Source organism: Acipenser ruthenus, chromosome 2 (assembly GCF_902713425.1).
Source record: "Acipenser ruthenus chromosome 2, fAciRut3.2 maternal haplotype, whole genome shotgun sequence".
Lineage (NCBI taxonomy): Eukaryota > Metazoa > Chordata > Actinopteri > Acipenseriformes > Acipenseridae > Acipenser > Acipenser ruthenus.
In genome coordinates this window covers 43,156,699-43,181,815 of record NC_081190.1, presented here as the reverse complement: position 1 = coordinate 43,181,815, position 25,117 = coordinate 43,156,699, and the positions used below count along the sequence as shown (strand labels likewise).

Below are 25,117 nucleotides of genomic sequence, written 5' to 3'. Positions count from 1 at the left end.
GAGCTGGAAAGTTACACGGTCTGGTTTCACAGACCCTGATTTATCCTTAACCTTGCACTACATTACCCACTATAGGTGTTCAGGTTTCTTTTTTTCTGTGTTTATCTTCTCCTACCCAAATATCTCCCTAAATTACAATTCCTATGAAAGAAAAGATGGCTTCTGCCATGTGCAGGCTTAACTGAGGTTGAGTCAATAACCTGATTTTGAGGTGTGGTGCACTAAAATTGTGACCTGAAAAAATAAACTATACTGGAAGAATGGTTATAATATACATTACAGAAAAACACTTCCACTGCAGTTGAGTAATTACAATTTCATTTTGTTTCAATAGAATGGTGGAAATGAAACCAGGCTTTGAAAAAAATGAGATGGTGGACATCAGCTACAGACAAGGAAGGGACGGCACTGTCATTGATACAATCGTCCGTGACATACACCTTTGCGCTAGCATGGAGTTCTTACTCACTGTTGCAGACATCTTTGTCAAGGCCAGTCAACTTAGTTCTGTAGCAGCTCAGAAAAAGAAACCTGTGACAACAGCAACAAAAGTTCAAAGTTAGTATTTCAAAAAGTATTTTGTAATTCTTTGCTAGCAATAAACCAAACTACAATTTTTATACTGTATTGCGCCACTCGGGAGGACGTCATGCATGGACGTTGTTGGTTTGTGTCCAGGCTATTCCACTGCCAATCGTGGACGTGAGTTCCCAGGGGCGACGCACAATTGGCCGAGCGGTGGTGGTGCTTAGGTCGGTCAGGGTGTCCTCGGCTCACCGTGCACCAGCGACCCCTGTGGTCTGGCCAGGTGCCTGCGGACTTGCCTGTAAGCTGCCCAGAGCTGCGTTGTCCTCCGCCGCTGTAACTCTGAGGTGGCTGCATGGTGGGCCTGCAGTGTGAAAAAGAAGCGGAAGCGGTCGGCTGACGGCACACGCTTCAGAGGACAGAGTGTGTTCGTCTTTTCCGCTCCTGAGTCAGTGCGGGGGTGGTAGCGGTGAGCTGAGCCATAATTGTATTATGTTTAGACATTAAGGGGTAGATGTACTAAGATGGGCCAGTCGCTGCGCAAACATACCGCAAGTTGCATTTTCGTTGCGACAATTCGCAACATACACATTTTGTCGAATGTACTAAGAGAAAATATGTTAATGAAAAGAGCTGCAATATATTAATTTAAAATATTTGTTGCGTCTCTTAGCGAGATCTCTATTTATACACTGCGAGAGTCCTGCGACATTGTTCATATAAATAGCTGGAGTTGAGTTGTGGTTTGCTGCGGCAGAAGGTGCCTGTAGGATAACATCTATATATGCAAGGGTGCAAGAATCAAAATAACATTGATTGTTAAATGTAAACATCATCTGTGAAATGCATTCTGCTCTGTCTTCATTTTACCTATTTGACCTATTTTAATACTTTCAAATGAAAGGCACTTTAATCCCATCAGATTCTGTAGTGGCACCCCCACCTTCACCTTCATAATCATACAGTATCCCCTCGCTAAACCGGACATGTTTGTCTGACATAAGGATGTGTCAGGTTTAAAAACAATACAATAAAATCGCATGCACACACATTTATAGTGCTCAGTACATTTTAAAAGAAAATTGTTGCTCTAAAATAACACTGTTTTGGGTAGGCTACACATTACATTATGTAAAAATATAAATGTGTACAGTAGGACTACACTATGCTGTACAGTAGTAAAATCAAATGAATGCCGAGCGCACTTTCTTTTTACTTTAGCCTACCGGCAACATAAAATAAATCAGCTGCTGCATTGTACACATTGGTGTATAATGCGAATAAAAGATGATTTTAAATTGAAACTAAATGATTGTAGCATTTTTCATTTTTTTTTTTTTATTATTATTATTTTTAACTTGGCCTACTTAGTAGCCTAGACAATTAACACAAAATAGATCATCGTCCTATAAGATGCTCAGAATGAGCTGCAGGGGTTAGTGGCACATGTGTTCCCAACACATTGGGGAAACTAGAAAGGTCATAGAAATTTGTTTTCAAGGCTTGTAAGTACACCCTGACTTTAGTGAAAATTAGGCACTTGGGTGGTCGCCTCAAAAATACATTGAGCACAACTGGCAACGCACAAGAAAAAGCAGACTGAGAAATGCCAGCAACAATTCCAACTGTTTAAAACATGCTTTCAAAAGTTCTTAACAAACTGATGCAATTGTAAGTGCCGCAATTGTCTGCAGCTTTAGTACATCTCATTATAATATTTGAGAACCCTCATTTGCACTATCCCCACCCCCTTTTTGTGAATTTATGCAGTAAAGCCTGTGAACATATTCCTTGAACCGCAAAGAAAAACTGCTGTCGCAAAGCATTTCCTAAAAAGTTGCTAACAGCATTGAGCATGCTTAGTACATTTCACCCTAGACTTCCGACTCGTTTGCAACTATTGCGACAGGCGCAACACTTTAGTACAACTACCTCTAAGTCATAGCTTGGCCTCGATATGTTAAAACAAAGTGTTCTGGAGTTGGTGTCAGTTTATTTTCCTGTTTATGTTGTATATCATTATACGACTTTTATAGTTAGTTTTTTTTACTAATCTTTTATTTTGCCATACTGAAATGTACCTTTTAAATTGTATAGCTCCCTCACAACCAGTGTCCAAAATGGAAATGAATATGCTTGTGAAAAATCCAGAGATAGTTTTTGTAGCAGATTTAACCAGAGCAGATGCCCCGGCACTAGTGGTTACAACTCAGTGTGAAGTCTGCATTAAAAATGACCCAGAAACTCAACAGATGACTGCTGCCATTAAGGATCTCAAGGTTGTTGCATGCCCATTCCTGAGAGAAATGAGGAAAAATAACATCACTACGGTAGGTTTTAAGTAAACCAAAGAAGCAGAAACAGGTTATAACTTAAGGCTCAAGTATACATTTTAGCAATACTGCATACAGAAGAGGTAGTCAATAGGTGGACCTTGGACCGAATCCAGAACAAGTCATATGTCAATTTTTTAGTTCCCTTTCAAGTACGAAATGTAACCATTACCATATGGGTATTTAACACCTAAAGACCCAAAACCTTAATAAGATATGTCAAAGCTACTTGCAGAGCCTGTGACGCAGTCATGGCCCACCCCCAAGGGAATAAAAGTACTGCGTCCAAGTGCCATTTTTCCTTTTAAGACCTGACCTGACAGGAGATCCTGGTACTTCTTACTTTTTCTGCTATATATTTCACATTTATTGTGTTTTTACATAAATTATATGTGATATTAAAATAAAAGATTTATTAGTTTTTTACTATTTATGAGTATTTTGTGCACTACAGCCTGTTGTTTGTTATGTCCCGCTGCGGCCTTGTGCCCCGTGTGAAGCCAGCAGCACTGCGCAGGACCAAGATATGCGCTTCATTTGAGATTGTTTGCAATCTCATCCACAGTATCTTGCTGCCATTTTGATGACTGCTTTTTCCGTCACTATTACGAAGGCTGTTAGTACCATCTGACAAGCAGCTTCCCTCAGTCTTGTGTGTGGTACTGATTGAGTGGTTTTGCAAGTGGCTTGTACAGGTGGGCATTCCTGTACATTGCTACCCGCGGTGACTGGGAACAGGTGGACCCTTACCATACTGGTACTGAGGTCATTGACCTGCTCCATTCCTGACCTGGCACCGAGGATACCGCACCGGTACAGAACTAACTCGGTACCAACCCATTGCTAAAGTCACCGAACTGGAACCGAACCGACCCGGTCCTACACGGCCCGCTACCGTCCGGTCCTCACAACCCTGGTCTGGTACTAAACCGGTCTTGTTTGGGTCTTGATCCGCCCAGTTGCTATCTATATGCAGATTGAGGCAGCACCTGTACAGCTGTATACTGTACACTGCATTGCTTGCTTCTTGCATCATGCCTGTGTTTTATATCTTCAAGACATGCAAGTCCAGTGTGCCTATTGTGGACACGCATGGCAGATGCTCTTTCTGCCAGGGGCCAGAGCATGCCACGGAGGCACTGGTCAACTGCAGTTGCTGTGAGATTTGTGCTCCTTTCTCTAAGTGCATGCTTGAGAAACGTCTCTCCCACAGCTCTACAGAGCACTCTGCGTCCTGCATCCTGTGTCCTGCAGAAAATCTCTGGGCAGCTGTTTCCCACCAAGGAATAATTCTCGCAGAATTACTGCGTTTACACACGTGCCTGACTGGGACAAAGCACCGCTGTTGGATGCCCCTATTACACCAGGACATACATTTCGTCCCGCAGTGAATGAGATGCTGCAGCACAGGAATCCACTAAGGAGCTGGTTCACCTGCTTCCCAAGTGACCACCTCCAGTGCGCAAAATATCGGCAAACTGGCGCCCTAGGCCGCAGCAGCTTCAAAGACCGGCACAGCCGACTGCGCCTGCTGCATCTGCTGCGAGAGATGGTGTTCAGAACCGGCCTGCAGCTGCTCGCCGTGGAGGCTTTAATAGGTTCCGCCACCAAGCGCAGAAACAGAAGGCAAAGCCACAGACTGAGCAACAGCCCTAAGAGTTTGCTGCCACAGGCCCAGGGCCCCTTTTCAGGGAGCCGTCTGGAGTATTGGCGTCAGTGCACCACTGACATCTGGGTGCTTACTACTGTTCAGACCGGCTGCGCACTGCAGTTCAAGCACGGTTCCCTCTGCCTTTTGGGCTGTGACTAACATCAGTCACGAACCCACAGGATGCCGCAGTGGTGTCTCAGGAGGTAGCAGCTCTGCTGCAAAAACAGGCTATTAGCATGATAGACCCCCTCCAGTTGGAGGAAGGGTTCAACTGCAGGTAATTTCTAGTGCCAAAATGGGATGGTGGCCTCAGACTTATCCTCGACCTCAAACAGGTCAACCTGTACCTGAGCCGAAGGAAGTTCAAAACATTGATGATGCAACAGCTGTTGCAGTCAATTAGGCCAGGCGGACCTCAAAGACGTCTATTTCTTGTGCCTTCTCAAAGTGCATGGAAGCTATCCTGGCTCCACTGAGACTCAATGGCATTAGAGGGCTCAGTTATCTGGACGACTGGCTCATTTGTGCCCAGTCTCCAGCACAGGCAGAGGCCCACACGGAATTTGTCACCAGCCACCTTCAACAGTTGGGCTTTGAGGTGAATCATGTGAAGGGCCAGTTCACGCCTTCTCAGACAGCCCCCTATCTAGGAGTGTGCTTGGACTTCAGGTCTGTGCTGTCAACTCTGTCGGACAGCAGAGTGCAGAAAATAGCCGCCTGTTTAGAGCTATTTCAGCTCAACAGAGCAGTTACAGTAGTGAAGTTCCAGAGACTTCTGGGCTTGATGGCAGCATCTTCCCAGACCCTTCCATTGAGTCTCCTGTGCATGCGCCCTCTGCAGGCCTGGTTCAGCAGCGGGTTTTTCAGCCCACGTTAACCCACGACTGCCTGCTGACACTTTCGTCACTGTCTAAAGACACTCTCTTGGTGGAAACAGCTTGCCCATTTACGCTTCGGTGTAGCACTGGGCAGTGTCACAAGAAGGGAGGTTGTCACCATGGGACGTGTCCAGCCTGGGCTGGGGCGCTGTGTGGAATTGCAGGGTCTCCACATCAGTGGTGCTGCAGGCAGTTTACCTTGCAGAATGTTTTCACCAGTCTCTACCGTGTGGTCCGCAAGCTTTTGCTCTGGGCAAACAATAACCTCCTCTTACTGTGGGCAGTACATCTGTCTGGGGTGACATACTGGGTGGCGGACCTCCTCTCAAGGAGAGTTCCCAGCACCTTAGTGGAGGCTTCACCTCGAGATGGTGAGCATCATTTAGCAGATGTTCGGGAGAGGTGATCTCAGCATTCCATGTCAGCCAGCCTGTGGAATTGGAGGCTTTCCGTCCACCTCCTTTCCAGTCTGACAGGGAGCGAAATATGCTCTGCCCAGTGTGGGCACTGGCGTACTACGTTGACAAGATGAAAAGTTGGAGGCAGTCCGAACAATTTTTTTGTCTGCTATGAGGCCAACTTGCCCCCCTCCAGAAAAGCTCACTGCCCAATCCACGAGGGGAATTGCAACTTCGTGGGCTTTATTCCAGGGTGCATTTGTCAAGGACATATGCAGTGCAGCGGTGTGTGCTACTCCCCATACCTTTACTAGGTTCTAAGACTAAATGTCATGGATCCTCAAACCCTGGCTTTGGAACTAGTGTTAAGGGCAGCTTCTGAGTCGACCCTTACAACACAGGCATAGAGGTGAGTTCTCCCTCAATTTGTTAGCCCTAGCTACTTGTTACTGGGGTTCCGAATGGTAACGCATAAGGCAGCCTCAGCTTGGCCTTATAGCATTGTGATCGTTCGGCAAACTTGCCCTTGCGACGGCTTGGGTATACTCACCCATTCGGTAATGGGTACATTTCGTACTTGAAAGTGAACATTAGGATATTATCATAACCCTGGTTCCCTGAAATAGAAATGTAACCATTAACCTTCAAGGTCGCTGCGTCCATGGTTGCAGCAAGATTGAAGGAAAAATGCTTCGGGGGTCTGTGAGTCAGGGCCATGACTGCATCACAGGCTCTGTGAGCAGCTTTGATACATCTTATTCAGGTTTTGGAGTCTTCAGGAGGTAAATACCCATTTGGTAGTGGTTATATTTCTATTTCAGGGAACCAGGGTTATGATAATAACCTAACGTTTCTGATCATAGATACTGTAGCTATCTGAGATATATTCTGTACCTAAATACGGTTTATGATGGTGATGATGATAATACTCTTTATTTTATAAAGCACCTAAATGCGTGCATCTCAAAGTGCTGTACAAACACAAAAAACACAGAGAACTATATATACATACAGCATATTAAGAGTATACATAATATAAAAATAAATTACACAAATCAAAAACCAAATCATGATAAAAATGTCTGATCGTAAAAGTGTGTAACTGTTTTTTTTTAAAAGCATCAACAGTCTTGGCATCCCTGATAGATTGAGGAAGGTCATTCCAAAGTTTGGATGCATAGCGGCAAACAGCCCTATTGCCCATGGAGCAAAGCTTAGTTTTGGGTATTGCCAATAAACCCGAGGATGAAGAACGTAGATTACGTACGGGTGTGTAATGTGAAAGCAATTCAGTAATGTAACATGGAGCTAAAGATGATGATGTTAAAATTCTCCTTGCAGGTTCTCCAGCCTTGTGATGTGTTTTTTCAAAGTTCACAGACCTCTTCAGCTCCACAAAAAATAGAACTTGGCATCAAATGCCTTACACTAAAGGTAAGAATGTATTTGCAGTGTGAAGATGAATATGTTCATGGAGTATGTATACTTGAAACAGTGGAAAGTGTTAGAGGCAGAAGTAAAGACTAAATGGATGATCTTTACTACGCCAGCAGTCCTTGGGAAATAATATACCAGTCCGCATGGTAACTCTCCACAACAACACCCTTACATCTTTAATTTCATGGCTTTGTATTCCAAAGGCTATTAAACTATCCTGGCTAGGTTATTATTAGTGGTTTTGCAGTCTTGGAATTTGTGCAGCTCAAACAAGGTGCCATAATGTTGGTAATACAGTTATAATGCCTAATAATTTTGCTTGGTTTACTTGTCTTTTTTAAATTTAGGTTTCACCAGTTATCATCAACACAGTAATAACAATTACATCAGCACTATCTCCCGCTGCAGAGACTCCACAAGAGCTGGAAAGTCCAGTCCCACTTAACCTCTGGGATATAAAGCAAGTTAAGGATTTAAAACTTTGGTTCCTGGAGGAGGACCATGAAAATAAAAACAGCACTGTGGCTCCACTGGTTCCACAAGGAGAATCCCTGAAAATGACAATTGAATCAATATTCCTTACACTGGAGGCTGGTGTTGGACACAGAACTGTTCCCATGCTTCTTGCAAAGTCTGCTTTTTCGTGCAATGTTACAAACTGGAGCACTCTCATTAACCTCCAGAGTCTTCTTAATTTAGAGGTAGATGAAATTTTTTTCTTTGAGTAAATCAAGTTCTTCATTTTTTACTTGCAGGCAGAGCATACACATTCTATCTGACAATCTGTCTGGCTATTGGTCTAGCCTTATTGGCATTGTGGATGCAAGCCATCATGTTATGACAATTGCACTTTTTATCCTGGGGGAATAGGCATTTAGAAGAAAATGATAATAAATAAAAAGGTTTTACAAATTCTGAGAACTTTTCTAAACACTGTTTATGTAAATAGTTATTTTATGCAATATCTGTTTTTAGGTGCACTATTACAATGAGGTTATGGGTGTTTGGGAACCTCTTCTTGAACCTTTGGATGAAGAAACCAGTGACAATTTCAGGCCGTGGACCTTAGGAATAAAGGTAACCTGTTTTATAATTAATTATCTTAATTCTCTGATTTTTAAGGCATTGTTTTCAGGCTTAATAGTATCCAATAAATACATTATTTTGTAATATCTCCTTGGTAAGCACTGTAATGCATTTGCTTGTGTATCTGTTTATGCTTCTCCTTATCGTATTGATTTCCAGGACTAGATCATTGTTTAATTTATTCATGGAAAAAATGGTCAGTTTTCTAAGGAAACAGGAGAGTTCTCTTTGGAGTTTTGTTGATGATTTTGTTGTTGTTGTTAATTATTTATGTGTTTGTTTTAGATGAAAAAGAAGCCTGTAGGGTACACTGCAGAGTCGAATGAGGTGGACTGCAATGTCCCAGATTATAAGACCGTTATCAACATCTCTTCAAAAGATCAGCTCAATATAACTCTGTCAAAGTGTGCATTGGTAATGCTTGGCAATCTAGGCACGGTACGATTATTATTATTATTATTATTGTTGTTGTTGTTGTTGTTGTTGTTGTTGTTGTTGTTGCAGTGTGTATGTTTGTATATGCATATATTATTATTATTATTATTTATTTCTTAGCAGACGCCCTTATCCAGAGCGACTTACAATCGTAAGCAAAAACATTTCAAGCGTTACAATACAAGTAATACAATAAGAGCAAGAAATACAATAAAACAAGTACAAGTTTGACAAACCACAATTCAATAATACAGCAGGTAATAGTGATAGTTACATCAGGATATGACCGGTGGAGAGTTGGGTTTATAGTTAAACACCGCAGTGTATGTTTATTTCTTTAACCCACACAGGGTATACAACGAAGGGCCAAACTAAATCAAAAGTAAAAGGTATGTAAGTCGTCCTGGATAAGGGCGTCTGCTAAGAAATAAATAATAAAATAACACCAAGCTCTTGTCAGGGCACTAACTAAACATAACTCTTCTGGTCCCTATCTACGGTTGGGGAGGCTACACCGTTTACCCAAGAACAGAAAATAAAGTTAAGCACAATAACAAAATGATAGGGGTTACACACAGTAACAGGTGAGGGACGCTGACACAGTTGATTCTGAACAGACAGGATATTTCCTTATCTCAACTGAAGTCTTTTTAGTTTAAACCCCAGGTTTCAGCAATGCAACCATACGCATATGTCTACGCATACACTTCCACTTTCTCCTTTCAGCTGACCTTTTCAGCTGACCAGTCAATTTGATAGGCTGTTTGGCTGTGTTCTGATTTATACTCATGAATATGCATTTGACATCTTTTAATGTGATTGGCCAGCTGCGAAGTCCTTGCAAACCGCAGCCCTATGAACACAACACAACCCTCAACTCAGACTTACTGTCTGAAATAAACCTTCAAGTGTCCCACTTACTTTAAATTTAAAAAGGGATGAAATTTATTTTTATTTGTGGCAAAGCAACTTGTAAAAGGGCCTAAATAAATAATTTAGTATGATTTTAACCGAGGCACGTGCCTCGGGTGCCTCATAGCTGGCTAGGGCCTTGTTCTTTATCAAGTTGTTTCTTTTTTTATCCTTTGGAGAGATAAACTGACAGCAGAGTGCATTCATTGCGAAGGCTGTCAGGGCTCTGACAGCAGGCTTCCTCCAGTACAGTGAACGAGGTTACCATACCGGTACCGTACCGTGTGCACCATGTCATGTGTACCGTGCTATGCGCACCATACTGTGTGCACCGCACCATGGGTACGGTGCCATGTGCACCGCACCGTGGGTACCGTACCGTGTGCACCGCACCGTGCGCACCGCACCGTGCGCACCGCACCGTGCGCACCGCACTGTGCGTACCGTGCCGTGTGCACCATACCAAGTGTACCGTACCAACCGGTTTGTCTGCTCAGTTCAACTTCGGTTAATCACCGTTCAGATGCCGTTAAAAAGGCATCTGCTTGGGTTAAACAGTGGTACCACCCCTGGTCCAGTACCAGTGGACTTGGTTCGAATCTTGACTCGCCCTGTTTTAATATTCTTCTTTTTTTTTCTTTTTTTTTTTTACAGTACTTCTGCCTGTAACATACTGTACAGTGCTTGTGCTGTCTGAGACAATGGGTTTGTTGTTATTGAGGCAGCAGTTTTTACAGAACTGTACACTGCAGACTCGTCCAGCCTCAGTTGGGACATTGCCTAGAATGGGGGGCGCAGGGGAAGTGTAACCCCCATTGCGCACTAATGTACCTACCAGGTGCTACAGACACCAAACTGGTATCAAACCGACCCCATAACATTGCGCTACATGTCTAGTACCAAGCAGGCCTTGACAGTCCAGTTACTGTCTTTAGCAAGCTGAGGTAACAGCTGTACATTCTTAAGGTACATTGCTTGCAGATACCCTTGTGACACATGCAAGGATAAAACCCAGTCACATCTGCCTGTCTGTGGACAAGCAGATGCTCTTGCTGCCTGAGGCAGCAGCACGCAAAGGAGGCACTGGTAAACTGCATTTCTGTGAGTTTTGTGTGCATTCTCCAAACGTACACTGGAGAAACGTTTCTCCTGCAGCTCTACAGAGCGCTCTGCGTCCCTCACCTGCAGAGCGTTCTTCCCCATCACCCTCTCATAGAGAGGTGGCTGCGTCCTCACCCCATGGCTCTGTGCCAAGGGAGAGACACGCACCTGGGAATAGAGAAGCTCTGAGCAGCAGTTTGCCACAGGCACGTGTGCCTGATGGGGACAAAGTTTGCTCCGTTCCATCCAGTTCCGGCTCGCTACCAACCAGTGCTTACATCCCAGTCTGGTACCAAGCAGGCCTTGTTGACAGTCCTGTGGCTATCTTTAGCAGCTGAGTCAGCAACTGTACATTCTTCCTGTACATTGCTTGCTATTTGCATAAGGACCAGGGCCCCTTCTCAGGGAGCCATCTGGAGTATTGGCGTCAGTGCACCACAGACATATGGGTGCTTACTACCGTTCAGACTGGCTACTCACTGCAGTTCAAGCACGGTCCACCTCTCATATTATTTAATTTAAAATAAAAGATGTAAACAAAATACAAAACTGACACCAAAACAAAAACGGCTCGTTGGCCAAAGTAGAATAAACACCAAACAATAACGACAATTTACAAAAACGAGTACCTTTGTTCTTTATGGGTAGCATTCGCTCTTGGTTTACTCTTTCTCCTCTACACTCTCTTCCAACTCTGAGCCCGGAGTGGGTCTTTTATACTGTGGCTGGAGCCTTAATTGCCTATTAGACAATTACCTTATTAAGGCTCCAGCCACATTCCCACAAGCTACTTAGGATGGGGGATTCAGGGTCTTGCCGTTTGGCCTCTCTCTAGCTCCCCATGCCTTTTCAAAGCACAGGGAAGCTATACTGGCCCCATTTAGACTTAAAGGTATTGGAGTACTCGGCCACATTCTATGGTTGGGGCTTACAGTGAATCATGCAAAGAGCCAGCTCACACCTTCTCACACAGCCTCCTATCTAGGAGTGTGCTTAGACTCCGGGTCCATGCTGTCTGCTCTGTCGAACAGAGTGCAGAGAATAGCCGCCTGTTTAGAGCTATTCAGCTCAACAGAGTGCTCATGGTAATGACGTTCCAGAACTTTTGGGCTTGAGGGCAGCAGCTTTTCAGACCCTACCTTTAGTCTCCTGCGCATGCGCCCTCGTCAAGCCTGGTTCAACAGCAGGGCTGTATTGAAACGCGGCTGTCTATTTACAGTGTTTCATCACTGTCTAAAGGCATTGTCTTGGTGTAAACAGTTTGCCCATCTGTGCCTCAGCGTAGCATTGGGCAGTGTCGCCAAAAGGGAGGCCGTCACCACGAACATGTCCAGCCTGGGCTGGGTTGCTTTGTGCAATGGCACTCCACATAATGGTTTGGAACTGCAGGCAGTTCAACTAGCCTTGCAGCATTTGTTGCAGAAAGTTCGAGGGAGGAATGTGCTTGTCCGGGCAGGCAACGCAACAGTGGTGGCTTACATCAACCACAAGGGTGGCCTCAGGTTGCCCAGTCTCCGTCACGTGACCCGTAAGCTTGCTCTCGGCACACGAGAACCTACTCTCACTACGGGCAGTGCATATGCCCAGGGTGAAAAAAAAAAAAAAGGACAGCTGACCTCCTCTCAAGGAGGGTCCAAGTACCTCAGTGGAGGCAAACCCAGAGGTGGTAGCCTCATTTGGGAGAGGTTCAGGAGAGCAGAGATATATCTCTTGCTTCCCAAGAATCAACCCACTGTCCCCTCTGGCTCTCCATAATAGGACACGGGGACATGCGGGTGGTAGATGGCTTGGCACACCCGTGGCCAAGGCAACTGTTATATGCTTTCCCACCGCTCGCCTTGCTCCCCCAGGAGACCTGGTCTAAACCGTGATGCAGCTCCTGAGCGGCCAGTCATGGAGCATCGTCACCTGCTCAGAGGCATGGGAGACCTTATGGCATTACGACCCATCGAGCCTGTAGCTCTGGGTCTGGCCCCTGAACGGTTGCATTGAGCCGTCTGGGTCGGTTGAATAGGGTTATTGACACCTTGCAAAATGCCACAGCACCGTCCACACATTCCCAGTACGGGTACAAGTGGAGCGTCTTACAGACATGCTGTCTGTCTCGTGGATTCGACCCCACGACTTGTCCCAGTAGTTTGCAGGACCTGTTCATGAGAGGAATTCCTCTCTATTATTATTATTATTATTATTATTTGTCTATAAAGGGCTTTGTTCCTCACTGGAGCTTAAACGTGGTGCTCAATGCACTCTTGAAGCCTCCATTTGAGCCCACGCATTCAGCTGAGCTGAAATGTTATCATTTTTGCTATCACCTTTGCAAAGCGGGTGAGCGAGATGCAGGGTTTCTCCTTAGTGAGAACCTGCTTAATTTTTACAGAGGCCAGGACAAGGGTTACACTCTGTACCGATCCTGCCTTTTGCCGAACACTATCTTGGCATTCCATATCAACCAGTCTGTGGAATTGGAGGCTTCTTTCCACCTCCTTCCAGTCTGACAGGGAGCTGCAGCTCCATACACTCTGCCCAGTGCGGGCCCTGGTGTGCTGTATTGGCAGGACAAAAAGTTGGAGGCAGTCCGGACGATGTGTTGTCTGCTCTGGGACTAAGTCCCATGGTCAAGCCTTGTCTAGGCAGAGGCTCCCAGAAAGCTCACTGCCCATTCCTTCTCCTTCCCATTCCATATTGCATATGCGCACACACTTAGCCTGACATGCGTAAAATGGCTTGATATCCCCAACCATTTGTTTTTTCACAAATTATTATTAGGATTCACATGTAAAACAGAAGCTGTGAAACAATTCACAACTGGTCTAATTTAAATTAAAGTTGGTTTGAAAATGCTAGCTGCTGTGGTTGGGGATATCAAGCACTTTTAATTGACGCTGAGACGGTGGTGTGTATATGCGATATGTTATTGTATTCACAAATTATTCTTAGGCTTCACAGGTAAAACACAGACTGTGAAACAATTCACATTTGGCATCCTTTTAAATTAAAGTTGGTTTGAGCACTGTAGCTGCTGTGGTTGAGGAGATAAAGCCATTGTACGCATGTCAGGTAGGCTGTGTGCGTATATGCCGTATGTTATTGTTTTTCACAATTTATTTGTTTGATTCACATGTAAAGGAGAGCTTTTGAAACAATTCACAATTGGTCTTCTTCACATTAAAGTTGGTTTGGATGCTCTAGCTACTGTGGTTGGCCCTTTTACGCGTGGCTGAGGCTAATTGTGCGTATGTGCGGTATGTTATTATTTTCCAGAAATTATTCTTAGGATTCACATGTAAAACAGAGACTGTGAAACAATTCACAATTGGTCTCCTTTAAATTAAAGTTGGTTTGAGCACTCTAGCTTCTGTGGTTGGCGATATACAGCCATTTTCATTCATGTTGGGTTAGCTTGAGTCGAATATCAAACGAATATCAAACGTCAAGCTAACTTTACCGCGGCAGCATATTTTAGTTTACAAAAGTAAATGATGGCTGGCGCAATTACCATATTGTATTGATGGGGCTGGTATTTCACAGGACGTCTGGGAGGATGAGGATTCCAGCAAATGGTCCGATGCCACTGCCACTGGCCGGTCACCCATTAACCGGTGCATTTCCTCCCAGAACCGAAATTGGGACCTCGAGCTTTGACTGCAGGACTGCAGGCGTTTTCTGTCCTGCAGGTACAGATATTTCAGTTTCTTGAATTATCTCTTACCTGCAGGAGTGTTCTATTTATACCAAGTCCAGCCAGAGCACCGGTAATACTGGTGAAAATGGAGACATTTCTTTGGCGAGGTCGATCCAGTTCATCCATATCCCCCAGGTCTGCAATAATTTGGAGGAGGGAACGAGTTTCCTCATCCGTCCAGTGGACCTGGTGTTGCGTGCTGTCAGAAGGGGTGGAAGCTTGAAACATCCTGCGGGAAAAAAGCTACATTATTCATAGTATTATTATTATTATTATTATTATTATGATAATAGTGGTGGTCATAACGATCTAGTAGTTCTCATGCATCGTTCATAATACACTGAAATGAATAAATGATGGTATAAATCAACATCTCTATGTGCAATTTATATATAATTTAGCCGTGACCCTCATCAGGAGAAGCGGATTGATAATAATGGATGGATGCATATTTAACTGATTTGTATTAGTAAGACTGGGATAAGGAAAATCTTACTTATGCTACAGAGGAGGACAGAAAGACTGTATCCCCGAGAAGAGTGTTCTTTTACATAGGGGAAGTGGAGGGAGGAGGTATCGTGTTATTTCATGAAAGTCTATCGTTAGTATTTTGCACGACTGGAGTTTGTTGCTATGGGACTAATTAAGCCAATTAGCGCGCACTTTACCGTGCTTTACCAAAGTGTAATGACACTTAAGTCACACACTTTTTTTGCCGTGCACTTTTGGAACGAGCACAATCATGCGTCATTTGTGCGTGACACGTCATGAATGCACTATAGTAGCGCGATTAAAACTTGCATGTAAACACCGCCATAGAGGTGACTTTCTCCCTCAATCTTTTAGCCCTAGCTACTTGTACTGGGGTTGCTAATGGTAACATGCAAGGTTACCTTTGGCTTAGCCTTGTAGCATTCCAGTTGGTCTGCAGTATTGCCTTGCTACAGCTTTGGTATTCATACCCATTAGGTAATGGTTACATTTCGTACTTGATAGGGAACGTTAGGTTATTATCATAACCCTGGTTCCCTGAAATAGAAGTGTAACAATTAACGTTCAAGGTTGCTGCATCTTGATTTGCAGCTGTCTTGAAGGAAAAATGGTGACAATGTTTTGTCTGCAGTCCTTTTATGACTTTGGGGGCGGGCATGACTGTGTCGCGGGCACTGTTGTGCAGCTTTGATATATCTTATTCAGGTTATCACGGCCTTTAGGTTAAATACCCGTTAGGTAATGGTTACATTTCTATTTCAGGGAACCAGGGTTATGATAATAACCTAACTTTCTATAGGACGATACAAAACATTTGGCCTTTTATTATTGAGTTATGAATTGTGAGAACAATTTAAGTAAAGGTTGTTATACTGTTAGCAGGAAACTGTACACTTGTAACTGTTTCTTTTTAAATTAAGTGATTACATTTAAACTAATATGGACAACTATTAACAATGTATGAAATTATCAAAGATTATGATTGTTAATCTTTTTTTTTCTAGGCATTTGCTGAAGCAGCTAGTCAAACCTCAGAATGTTTCCAGAAAGACCAAGCACCTTTTGTGATCAAGAATTGCTTGGGGATTCCAGTGATGGTTTCTCACAGTGATACATTCAGTGTAATTGGTTTGGATTTAGGAAAGAAAGATTATGAGCTGCAGGATGGAGAGAGTCTAAATATGGATTATCTGAGAACGATGAGTGAGAAGGACCAGTTTGTGGCCATGACCAGCATGAGTGGCAAGAGATATTACATACAGCCTAGTAAGGACAATATTTCAATATTCTAATATTCAGTAGATTATTTTTGTGTAATTTTGATGAAATATAAAAAAGATTCCTATATATAATACTGTTTTTATACCGTTGTTGGTATTTTTAACAATATTCCTGAAGACAGTCTTTAAATAACTCAGTCAGTTTTATATGATCTTCCTTTCAGAATGCAGGATTAATCTACAACAGGGAAAGACAGCTGAACATTGTATGGGAGTAAACTCAGATTTTAGAGATTTTGGCTGGATTGTCTGCAGATTTTGGAATATTTTTTTTTTTTAATAATTTAGTCGTTGCCAATTAGTTTTTATTATTTTCTCCCCAATTTGAAATGCCCAATTATTTTTTAGGCTCAGCTCACCGCTACCACCCCTGCGCTGACTCGGGAGGGGCGAAGATGAACACACGCTGTCCTCCGAAGCGTGTGCCGTCAGCCGCCCGCTTCTTTACACACTGCAAACTCACCGTGCAGCCGCCTCAGAGCTACAGCGTCGGAGGACAACGCAGCTCTGGGCAGCTTACAGGCAAGCCCGCAGGCGCCCGGCCAGACTACAGGGGTCGCTGGTGCGCGGTGAGCCGAGGACACCCTGGCCGACCTAACCCTCCCTCCCCCCGGGTGACGCTCGGCCAATTGAGCGCCGCCCTCTGGGAGCTCCCGTCCACGGTCGGCTGTGGAATAGCCTGGACTCGAACCGGCGACGTCCAGGCTATAGAGCGCATCGTGCACTCTAGCAAGTGATTTTACTGGATGCGCCACTCGGGAGCCCCAATTTTGGAATATTTTAAAATTAAAATATGCAAAGTTACAAATATACCACAAAAATGCTGTATTTAAGAATGTTGCTAGTTCTTTGTGAAATGTGTCAGCATAGTGTATATGTTTATTGAAGTATTCAGAGCAATTTAAAAAGTCATAAAGGGGTTGAAATTTATGTGACACAGATGTATTTCACATGTTGCAATGTGCTGTAAAGTTTGGGCTGTTAATTCATTTTTTCCCTTAAACGTACTTCATTTACAGCTCCACTTGACCATACTTCTGCTAATCGGATTCCACTGACGAAAGTGGGCCGTGGTTTATATAGTGTCGTACACAAGGATTCCGGAGTAACAAGGTTCATTGTTTGTCAGATTTACACAGTGGAAGGGAGCAAGGTGATAATAATACGCTCTCCTTTTCAGGTAAATACCTGTCATTTAAAACTACAGTACCAATATTAATTCTAAAGAATTATAAATGTCACTAGAGTAATATACACTACTGTATATGTAATAAGTTTACATTTTATTTATTCATTTTTCTTTTTTATTTGGTACAATTTTTACATTACACTAGTATAGTGTAATAGTGTCTAAATGATGAAATATTAATATATTTGTTTATACCATTCTTGTGGCTTGTGACTGGGTCTTTATTATTATTATTGCGACATACTGCAAAACAAATTCATTGTACTGCTAAGCATATTGCACATAATTTTAAACCAATGCTGTTTACTAAATGTTGATATTCACAAAATACTAAATATTTTGGAACTGAAATAAACTATGATCAGATTTTTTACTTAGATGAGGATATTTTAATCAAATAATTTCAAGAAGACTTTACAAAACACTGGATAAAAAGAATGCACTTCTCTACATCCAGCTCACCTGTCGTAATAATTGCCATAAAGTACCTTCAAATGAGTTTGGGTAGCTACAGTATAATTACTGATATCTTATTTTTAGAAATGGAAGGAATTCCATTTAATATTTGTCATGGCCGGTGAGCAGCGGAAGGATAACAAACTCTTCTACAGGCTTGCTTCTCAAATTGTTCATGGTCTATCTTTCATTTATCTTTAAGTTCTGCTCTATATTTCCCTTTTCAGTTTTTAATAGCTGTATACTAATTTACCCACTGTGGACACATCATATTTCTCTATCATCAAATAAAAAGAACAATTTGTGTCTTCCTTTTTTTTTAGATTAAGAATCATTTCTCAATACCATTCAAGGTTTATGAAGAGGAAAAGCTTATTGGAATAGCTTTGCCCCAGGAAGAATTCTGCATTCCTTTAACTTCCTATAGGTACTTTTTTAATATAAAATAATTGTACAGCTTTTTCTTTTGGAAGTGGAGTAACATGCACACGCTTAATAAAACTAATAAAAATGGTATTAATATTTTCATTAAAAAGTTGGTATCTATATTTCAGATCAGTTCTTCGCTTGCAGCCAGTAACTGAAGACAACAAAGTCTATGAGAAATCTGAAGGATTTACCTATGAACTAATCGCAGATCAATCTGGAGAATGTCTACAGCGGAAATGTCATAGATCCAGTGACCAATCCCTGATTATCAACGTAGTACCAGTTAAAGATGATTTAACGTGCAACAGGACAGAAGGAAAAAAGGATCACCCTTATATTGCTCATTTGTGGCCTACTGTTCTTCTACGAAACTTGTTGCCTTATCCTATCAGCTATTCTCTAGAGGTATTTTGAGTTGTAGTATTTCTATTTTAAAATGTATGGAGCTGCTCTAACTTGTTTTCCAAAACAGTGAATACTTTTTGATTCATTATATAAAAGAAATTTGAGCATTTCTTACCATTGGGTAATGCAACAGTACATTAATACAATTATTAGTAATCATATATTACTACATAACATATAGAATTGTTGTAATATAGGGTGACCATGTGGCTCCAGATTAACCGGACGCTGTGAGACAGAACGGGATTTCAAACTTGCCCCTAAATTGAAATAAATGAAGGTGTAAATGAACCATCCTTAGCTACAATTAAGAATGGTGCTTAAATACCCGCATGCGCGTCAAATAATTGTATTATACTAAGAATGAATTGCAGCTAGTCGCTATTTTTTTCTGTTTGTTAAAATTCAATCGCCCATATTATTCTGCAAATACAATCGCATCATCATCTCGTTGCTCTATCGATAGATTAGCTATTCGTTCATTAAGATCTGATCAGAAGCAGCTGATCCGTGTGAATTGTTTGCTGCACCCAAGCAATTCCACCACAGCAGGATTAATCTCAGCAAAGGTGGAGCTCATTTATACGTGAATTACTTTCAATTTAGGGGGAATTTTGAAATCCCGGTCTGTCTCAAAGCGTCTGGTTAATCTGGAGCCATATGGTAACCCTATGTAATAATAATAATATTTTGTGGTCTTTCGTATAATTACACAGCTACAATTGTTCGCCATTAAACATGTATAACACATATAAATTGGGTAAGAAGCTACACAGTTTAGTGAGAAAATACATATTTTTTCCATTCTATTTAGACTTTATTTTTATTTTTTATTATAAAACTAATTTTGCTTCTGCAATGCCCAAGTGCTGGAAATACAAGATACAGTGCCTATAGAAAGTATTCACTCCCCTTGGATGTTTTCACAGTTTGTTGTGTTACAACCTGAAATCTTGATGCATTTAAATGGGATTTTTTCTCTTTGATTTACACAACCTACTCATCACTTTCAATGTGTGAAAAAAAATGGGGAGGTGAAAAAACAAATCAATTAAAAATAAAAACCTGAAAAGTCTTCATTAGATAAGTATTCACCCCCTTTGCTATGACACTCCTAAATAAGCGCAGGTGCAACAAATTGCCTTCAGAATTCACACAATAAGTTAAATGGAGGCCATCTGTGTGCAATAAAAGTGGTTCACATGATTTCAATTAAATACACCTGCTTCTGTAAGGTCCCACAGTTGGATAGTGCATTCAAAGCAAAGATACTACCATGAAGACCAAGGAGCTTTCAAAACAACTCTGGGATAAAGTTGTGGAAAGGCACAGATCAGGGGAGGGGTATAAAAAGATTTCAAAGGCATTGACTATAGTCCCTTGGAGTACAGTCAAGTCGATCATTAAGAAGTGGAAGGTATACGGCACCACCCAGAATCTGCTTTGAGTAGGCCGTCCTCCCAAACTGAGCAGCCGCGTAAGAAGGGCATTGGTCAGAGAAGCCACCAAGAGGCCAATGACAACTCTGAAAGACCTACAGCGTTCCATGGCTGAGATGGGAGAAACTGTCCATGTGTCAACAATAGCTGAGGTACTTCACAAATCTGGCCTGTATGGATGAGTGGCAAGAAGGAAGCCATTTCTGAAAAAAGCAGATGTAAAATCCCACTTGGAATTTGCAAAAAGGCATGTGGGAGACTCTGAAAAGATGTGGCAAAAGATGCTGTGGTCCGATGAAACAAAAACGGAACTATTTGCCCTAAATGCAAAGCGTTATGTCTGGCACAAACCCAACACAACACATCACCCAGGTAACACCATCCCTACTGTGAAGCATGGTGGTGGCAGCATCATACTATGGGGGTGCTTTTCATCGGCAGGAACTGGGAAGCTTGTCAGGGTAGAGGGCAAAATGGATGGAGCTAAATACAGGCAAATCCTTGAGGAAAACCTGCTTCAGTCTGCAAAAGACCTAAGACTGGAATGGAGATTCACCTTTCAGCAGGACAATGACCCCAAGCACACAGCCAAAGCGACACTGGAGTGGCTTAAAAACAAGAAAGTGAATGTCCTAGAGTGGCCCAGTCAAAGCCCGGACTTGAATCCGATTGAGAATCTGTGGCAAGACTTGAAGATTGCTATCCACCAACGATCCCCATCCAACTTGACAGAGCTTGAACAATTTTGCCAAGAAGAATGGGTGAATATTGCACGATCCAAATGTGCAAACCTGGTAGAGACTTACCCCAAAAGACTCACAGCTGTAATTGCTGCCAAAGGTGGTTCTACCAAGTAGTGACTCAGGGAGGTGAATACTTATCTAACCAAGACATTTCAGGTTTTTTTTATTTTTCATTAACTGTTGTTTCACTAGAAACATTCTCTTGCCTCTTCAAAGTGTTGAGTAGGTTATGTAAATCAAAGGAAAAAAAAAACATTTAAATGCATCAAGATTTCAGGTTGTAACACAACAAACTGTGAAAATGTCCAAGGGGGGTGAATACTTCCTATATGCACTGTATGTGTTATCTGCTTGTCTGTTTCACTGTGGGGGAAATCACAGATGAATTGCTTTCATTTGTATTTAACAATTCTAAAATGTGTTTATGTTTTGTGTTTTTAAGGAGAATACAAACCCCACTGCCATTCTGACAGAAGGACATTCTGCTCAGATTCACACGGCTGTACTGGACCAGTCCAAACTGGAGTTATGTGTACTGGACTACCTTAACCAGAAATGGAAAGGACAGTACCACATTAAAAGTGACCAACTAGAAATTGACTTCATTCAGTTTACGTCTCTCAGTGAGGATGACAGGACAGAGCTAGATATTGCGATCCATGTGACATACAACATTGGCCAGACAGTTGTGGCAGTGCATTCCCCATACTGGATGGTAAATAAAACAGGACGGTTACTCCAGTACAAAGCTGATGACGTTCATCGTAAGCACCCTCAAGATTACGAGATGCCACTCCTTTTTTCTTTTAAACCAAATAAATTTTTTCAAAAGAACAAGGTAAGTTAATATTTATAAGTCACAAGCAGTACTTGTTCAATGCTGCTGCTACTACCTAATATGAAATCACTTTATGTGCTGTAGCTTAGTTGTACTCAGACAGTGCTCTCAACCAGGGTTATATATATTTTTTACAGTCTATACCTGTACATCATTTTGCCTGAAAAATCTGTATATCCCAAATTAAAGTTACAATGCACTAAATACTAATAGGTAAGAAAATCAATTTTGAAATCTTGGTTAGTAATTTTAACTATTTTCTTAATTTTTCTCATTACATAGATGGTATTTATATGTTTTATTATGCATTGTATGTATTAATTGCTTATTATTTTTATATTATATATACATTTTTTTTTTTCTTTTAGGTGCAACTTATGGTGTCAGATAGTGAACTTTCAGATAAATTCTCCCTTGATACTGTTGGCAGCTATGGTGATGTAAAATGCAAAGCCCGGAATAAAGATTATCTGGTAAATTACAGTGGTGCCCATAAGGATTGACGCCCTCTACTAATTTTAGTGATGCATTTAGGAATGTTATCAAAAATTGTGTAGGTTTTTTGTAATGATAAATTCCATATACTGCATTACAAATACTGACACACAATGGCAGTTTGTGACTATTTACTCTTCATTGAAGTGTGCCAATTTTAGATTTTGATGAACATTTACTCAAAGGTGGCTGACTCAGGACCATCTATAGTCTTCACTATATACCACAAAGTGGTGACCCAGCACAATATGTGAATACAGTGCTGTTGTTGTTTACATAAACACTGATTTCTAGCTCAGTTTTTAATCTTTTATCATTGTTCTGTTCTTCACAGGTTGGCGTGAAAATAGACGCCAGCAGCTTTAGCCTGACGAGAATTGTTACTTTCATTCCATTTTACATGCTGGTCAACAGAACAAATCATCAGATTGAAGTGTCAGAGGAAGGCAAAGACAAATGGACAGTTACTGATTCAAATCAAGTAAGGGCACAGTGAGGGTTTTGTAATGGGTGTTACAGTTTTGATGATACTGTAATTTCCTGATAAAGTACTGGCATTTTCTGATGCAGATAAGTAGTCATTTTCATGAAAGTGCCACAGTTTATCCTCCAGAATATTACCTAGACCAAATAGGGTTTTAGTCCCAGATTACAGGATTAATTTTATAAATAAACAGATATAGTTCAACAAAATACTGCTATTCACTTTAACATCATGATTATTTTACAACAGCAGTATAGGATTTTCTTAACATTGTTTTCTTTTTACAGTCTGTTCCTTTTTGGCCTGAGAAAGATTCTGCAAAACTCTTAATCAAAGTTCAAGGTTGTCAGACCCCACCACAAGCAATAAACTTCAATAGGCAAGAAAATTGTAATTTGCTGCATTTGGACTACAAGGTAAAAAAAAAAAATATATTAAAAAAACCCATATTTGGGAAAATTCATTTTTTGCATTAAGTTGGGGCGAGTAACCAATATCTAATACAGTTTTATTTACTAATTGTCTACAGCAGTGATTCCCAACCTGTGGTCCGCGGACCACCTGTGGTCTGTGAGTAAACAACAAGGTGGTCCACAAACAACTCCCAAAATTCGGTTTCGCAGTTCTTGCAAAACCCCAATTTCTACACAATCACACGTTGTGATGCTACTCTTACTAAGCAACACAACAAACAGCTTAACCATGTGATATATAATGATAAGATATGTATGTAGTCTGCATGTTTCCCCTTTATCTATTTTCTTTTATTACGGGTGTGTTTATAAAGTTTATATATATATATATATATATATATATATATATATATATATATATATATATATATATATATATATATATATATATTACAGCTCCCTTTGATGAAACAGCTTTCTAATGTGAAACAAATAGTAACTAAATAACTGTTACACATTATGAAGACACATTTGTCTTTTAAAAACTCCAGACTTCTTTTTTTTTTTATCCAGCGTTATTTAAAACAAAAAAAATCTACATTCAGCATTCATTTAAATGCACATCTTTCTAATCTGTGCTCATTCTACTGTCTGTGTTCACTGTTCCGGAGGGGAAAAACGTAATCTGGCTGTCCCAGCCTTTTCTCTCCACATAAAAGTAGCGTATGACATTTAATATTCCTAACTCTGTTGGAATGACTAAATTGAAACAAAACAAACAAACAAAAAAAAAAACATTAAAACCACAGTTTTAGTACTTTTCATTTTCAACAATATAAAATATGTGCTACAGTGTTGTCAGGAATATAGGAATACACCTATTATTTCCATGCGTTTTTAGCTGCATATAGTAACAAGTTAATGTGAAACACCGTAGTGTGAATGATCGATTTCAGCTCTGTGTTATTATATGTAGGAGAGTACTTAAATCTCGGTAAATGTATGTATTTTTTGCAGGTCGGTTATGGATTTCGCAGACATTTCGCAGACCTGTTTAAACATTAAATAAATCTAAGTAGACAATATTTTAGAGCACTTAAAAGCCTAAAAATAGTGGTACTTGCTTCCTTACTAAAACAGAGTGCTGTCATTTGTTAAAGTTGCTGCTAACATTCTCTGTCTGATGTGAACTTGCCCATACATTGAGACTGCACGTCTGCATCGACTGAATTGGTTGGAAGTGTAAGGCAAAGCTTTGCCAAGTTATATAGATGTGGAAATCGATTAGAAACAGTCCCAAAACTCGGTTACCCAAGGACATCTGGCATACTTTAATAAAGGCAATATATGCAGAATGTTTGTTGTCATGTTATTTGTCCCACCCAATGATTTATTTTATTAGTACAGAGTCAAAACAAGTAAAACGTGCCTATTTGGGTCTAAAATTCTAACTGCATTTAAAAAGTAAGCAGCAGGTTGTTTGAAGCGAGGTGGCTGTGCTAGATCGTACCTGTAGTACTGATGTAACTTGGCTACAACCGACAGGAATACTTTTTGTCTGCGCTAACTTTCCAGTTTGTTTTCTGAAAGCTGTTTATTTTACGTTCTGCTCAGCAGCCTCTGTAGTAGCCTTTTGTGTAATGTGTGATTCTGAAGCTAAATAGCGATCAATCGTATTTTCTCCAAAGACACATTACAAGATGTGCAAAGCAATTACCTCCATCTGCACATACAGTTTCTTTGGGAAATATCTTGACACGATCATCAGCTGAAAAATACTTTGCTTTTTTTGCCTCCAATGCTGAAAACTAGATTTTAGCAACCTAAATCCAAAACAATGCAGCACTGACTTTGTCCCACCCCCTACTCAGGGGCATGCGCAGGAATAAATATTTGACCGCTACTGGGGGAGTATAATATATATATATATATATATATATATGTATATATATATATATATATATATATATATACAGTGCCTTGCGAAAGTATTCGGCCCCCTTGAACTTTGCG

General features: G+C 41.2%; 1 protein-coding gene across 2 annotated transcripts in view; it reads left to right on the top strand.

The window, feature by feature from the left end:
* LOC117409447 (intermembrane lipid transfer protein VPS13A-like) overlaps nt 1-25,117 on the top strand; it is a 144,028-nt gene that overhangs the window by 55,251 nt on the left and 63,660 nt on the right. For both annotated transcript variants that reach the window (XR_009308152.1, XM_034905427.2), the window contains exons 38-51: nt 335-558; nt 2,623-2,855; nt 7,127-7,219; nt 7,570-7,923; nt 8,198-8,299; nt 8,594-8,746; nt 15,938-16,199; nt 17,233-17,393; nt 18,182-18,285; nt 18,413-18,692; nt 21,317-21,712; nt 22,081-22,185; nt 22,542-22,688; nt 22,979-23,107. Coding sequence is in view for 1 of the 2 variants with exons in the window: in XM_034905427.2 (XP_034761318.2) it covers nt 335-558; nt 2,623-2,855; nt 7,127-7,219; nt 7,570-7,923; nt 8,198-8,299; nt 8,594-8,746; nt 15,938-16,199; nt 17,233-17,393; nt 18,182-18,285; nt 18,413-18,692; nt 21,317-21,712; nt 22,081-22,185; nt 22,542-22,688; nt 22,979-23,107 (2,743 nt within the window). In the remaining variant the exon portion in view is untranslated. The remainder of the gene's footprint in view (nt 1-334; nt 559-2,622; nt 2,856-7,126; nt 7,220-7,569; nt 7,924-8,197; nt 8,300-8,593; nt 8,747-15,937; nt 16,200-17,232; nt 17,394-18,181; nt 18,286-18,412; nt 18,693-21,316; nt 21,713-22,080; nt 22,186-22,541; nt 22,689-22,978; nt 23,108-25,117) is intronic.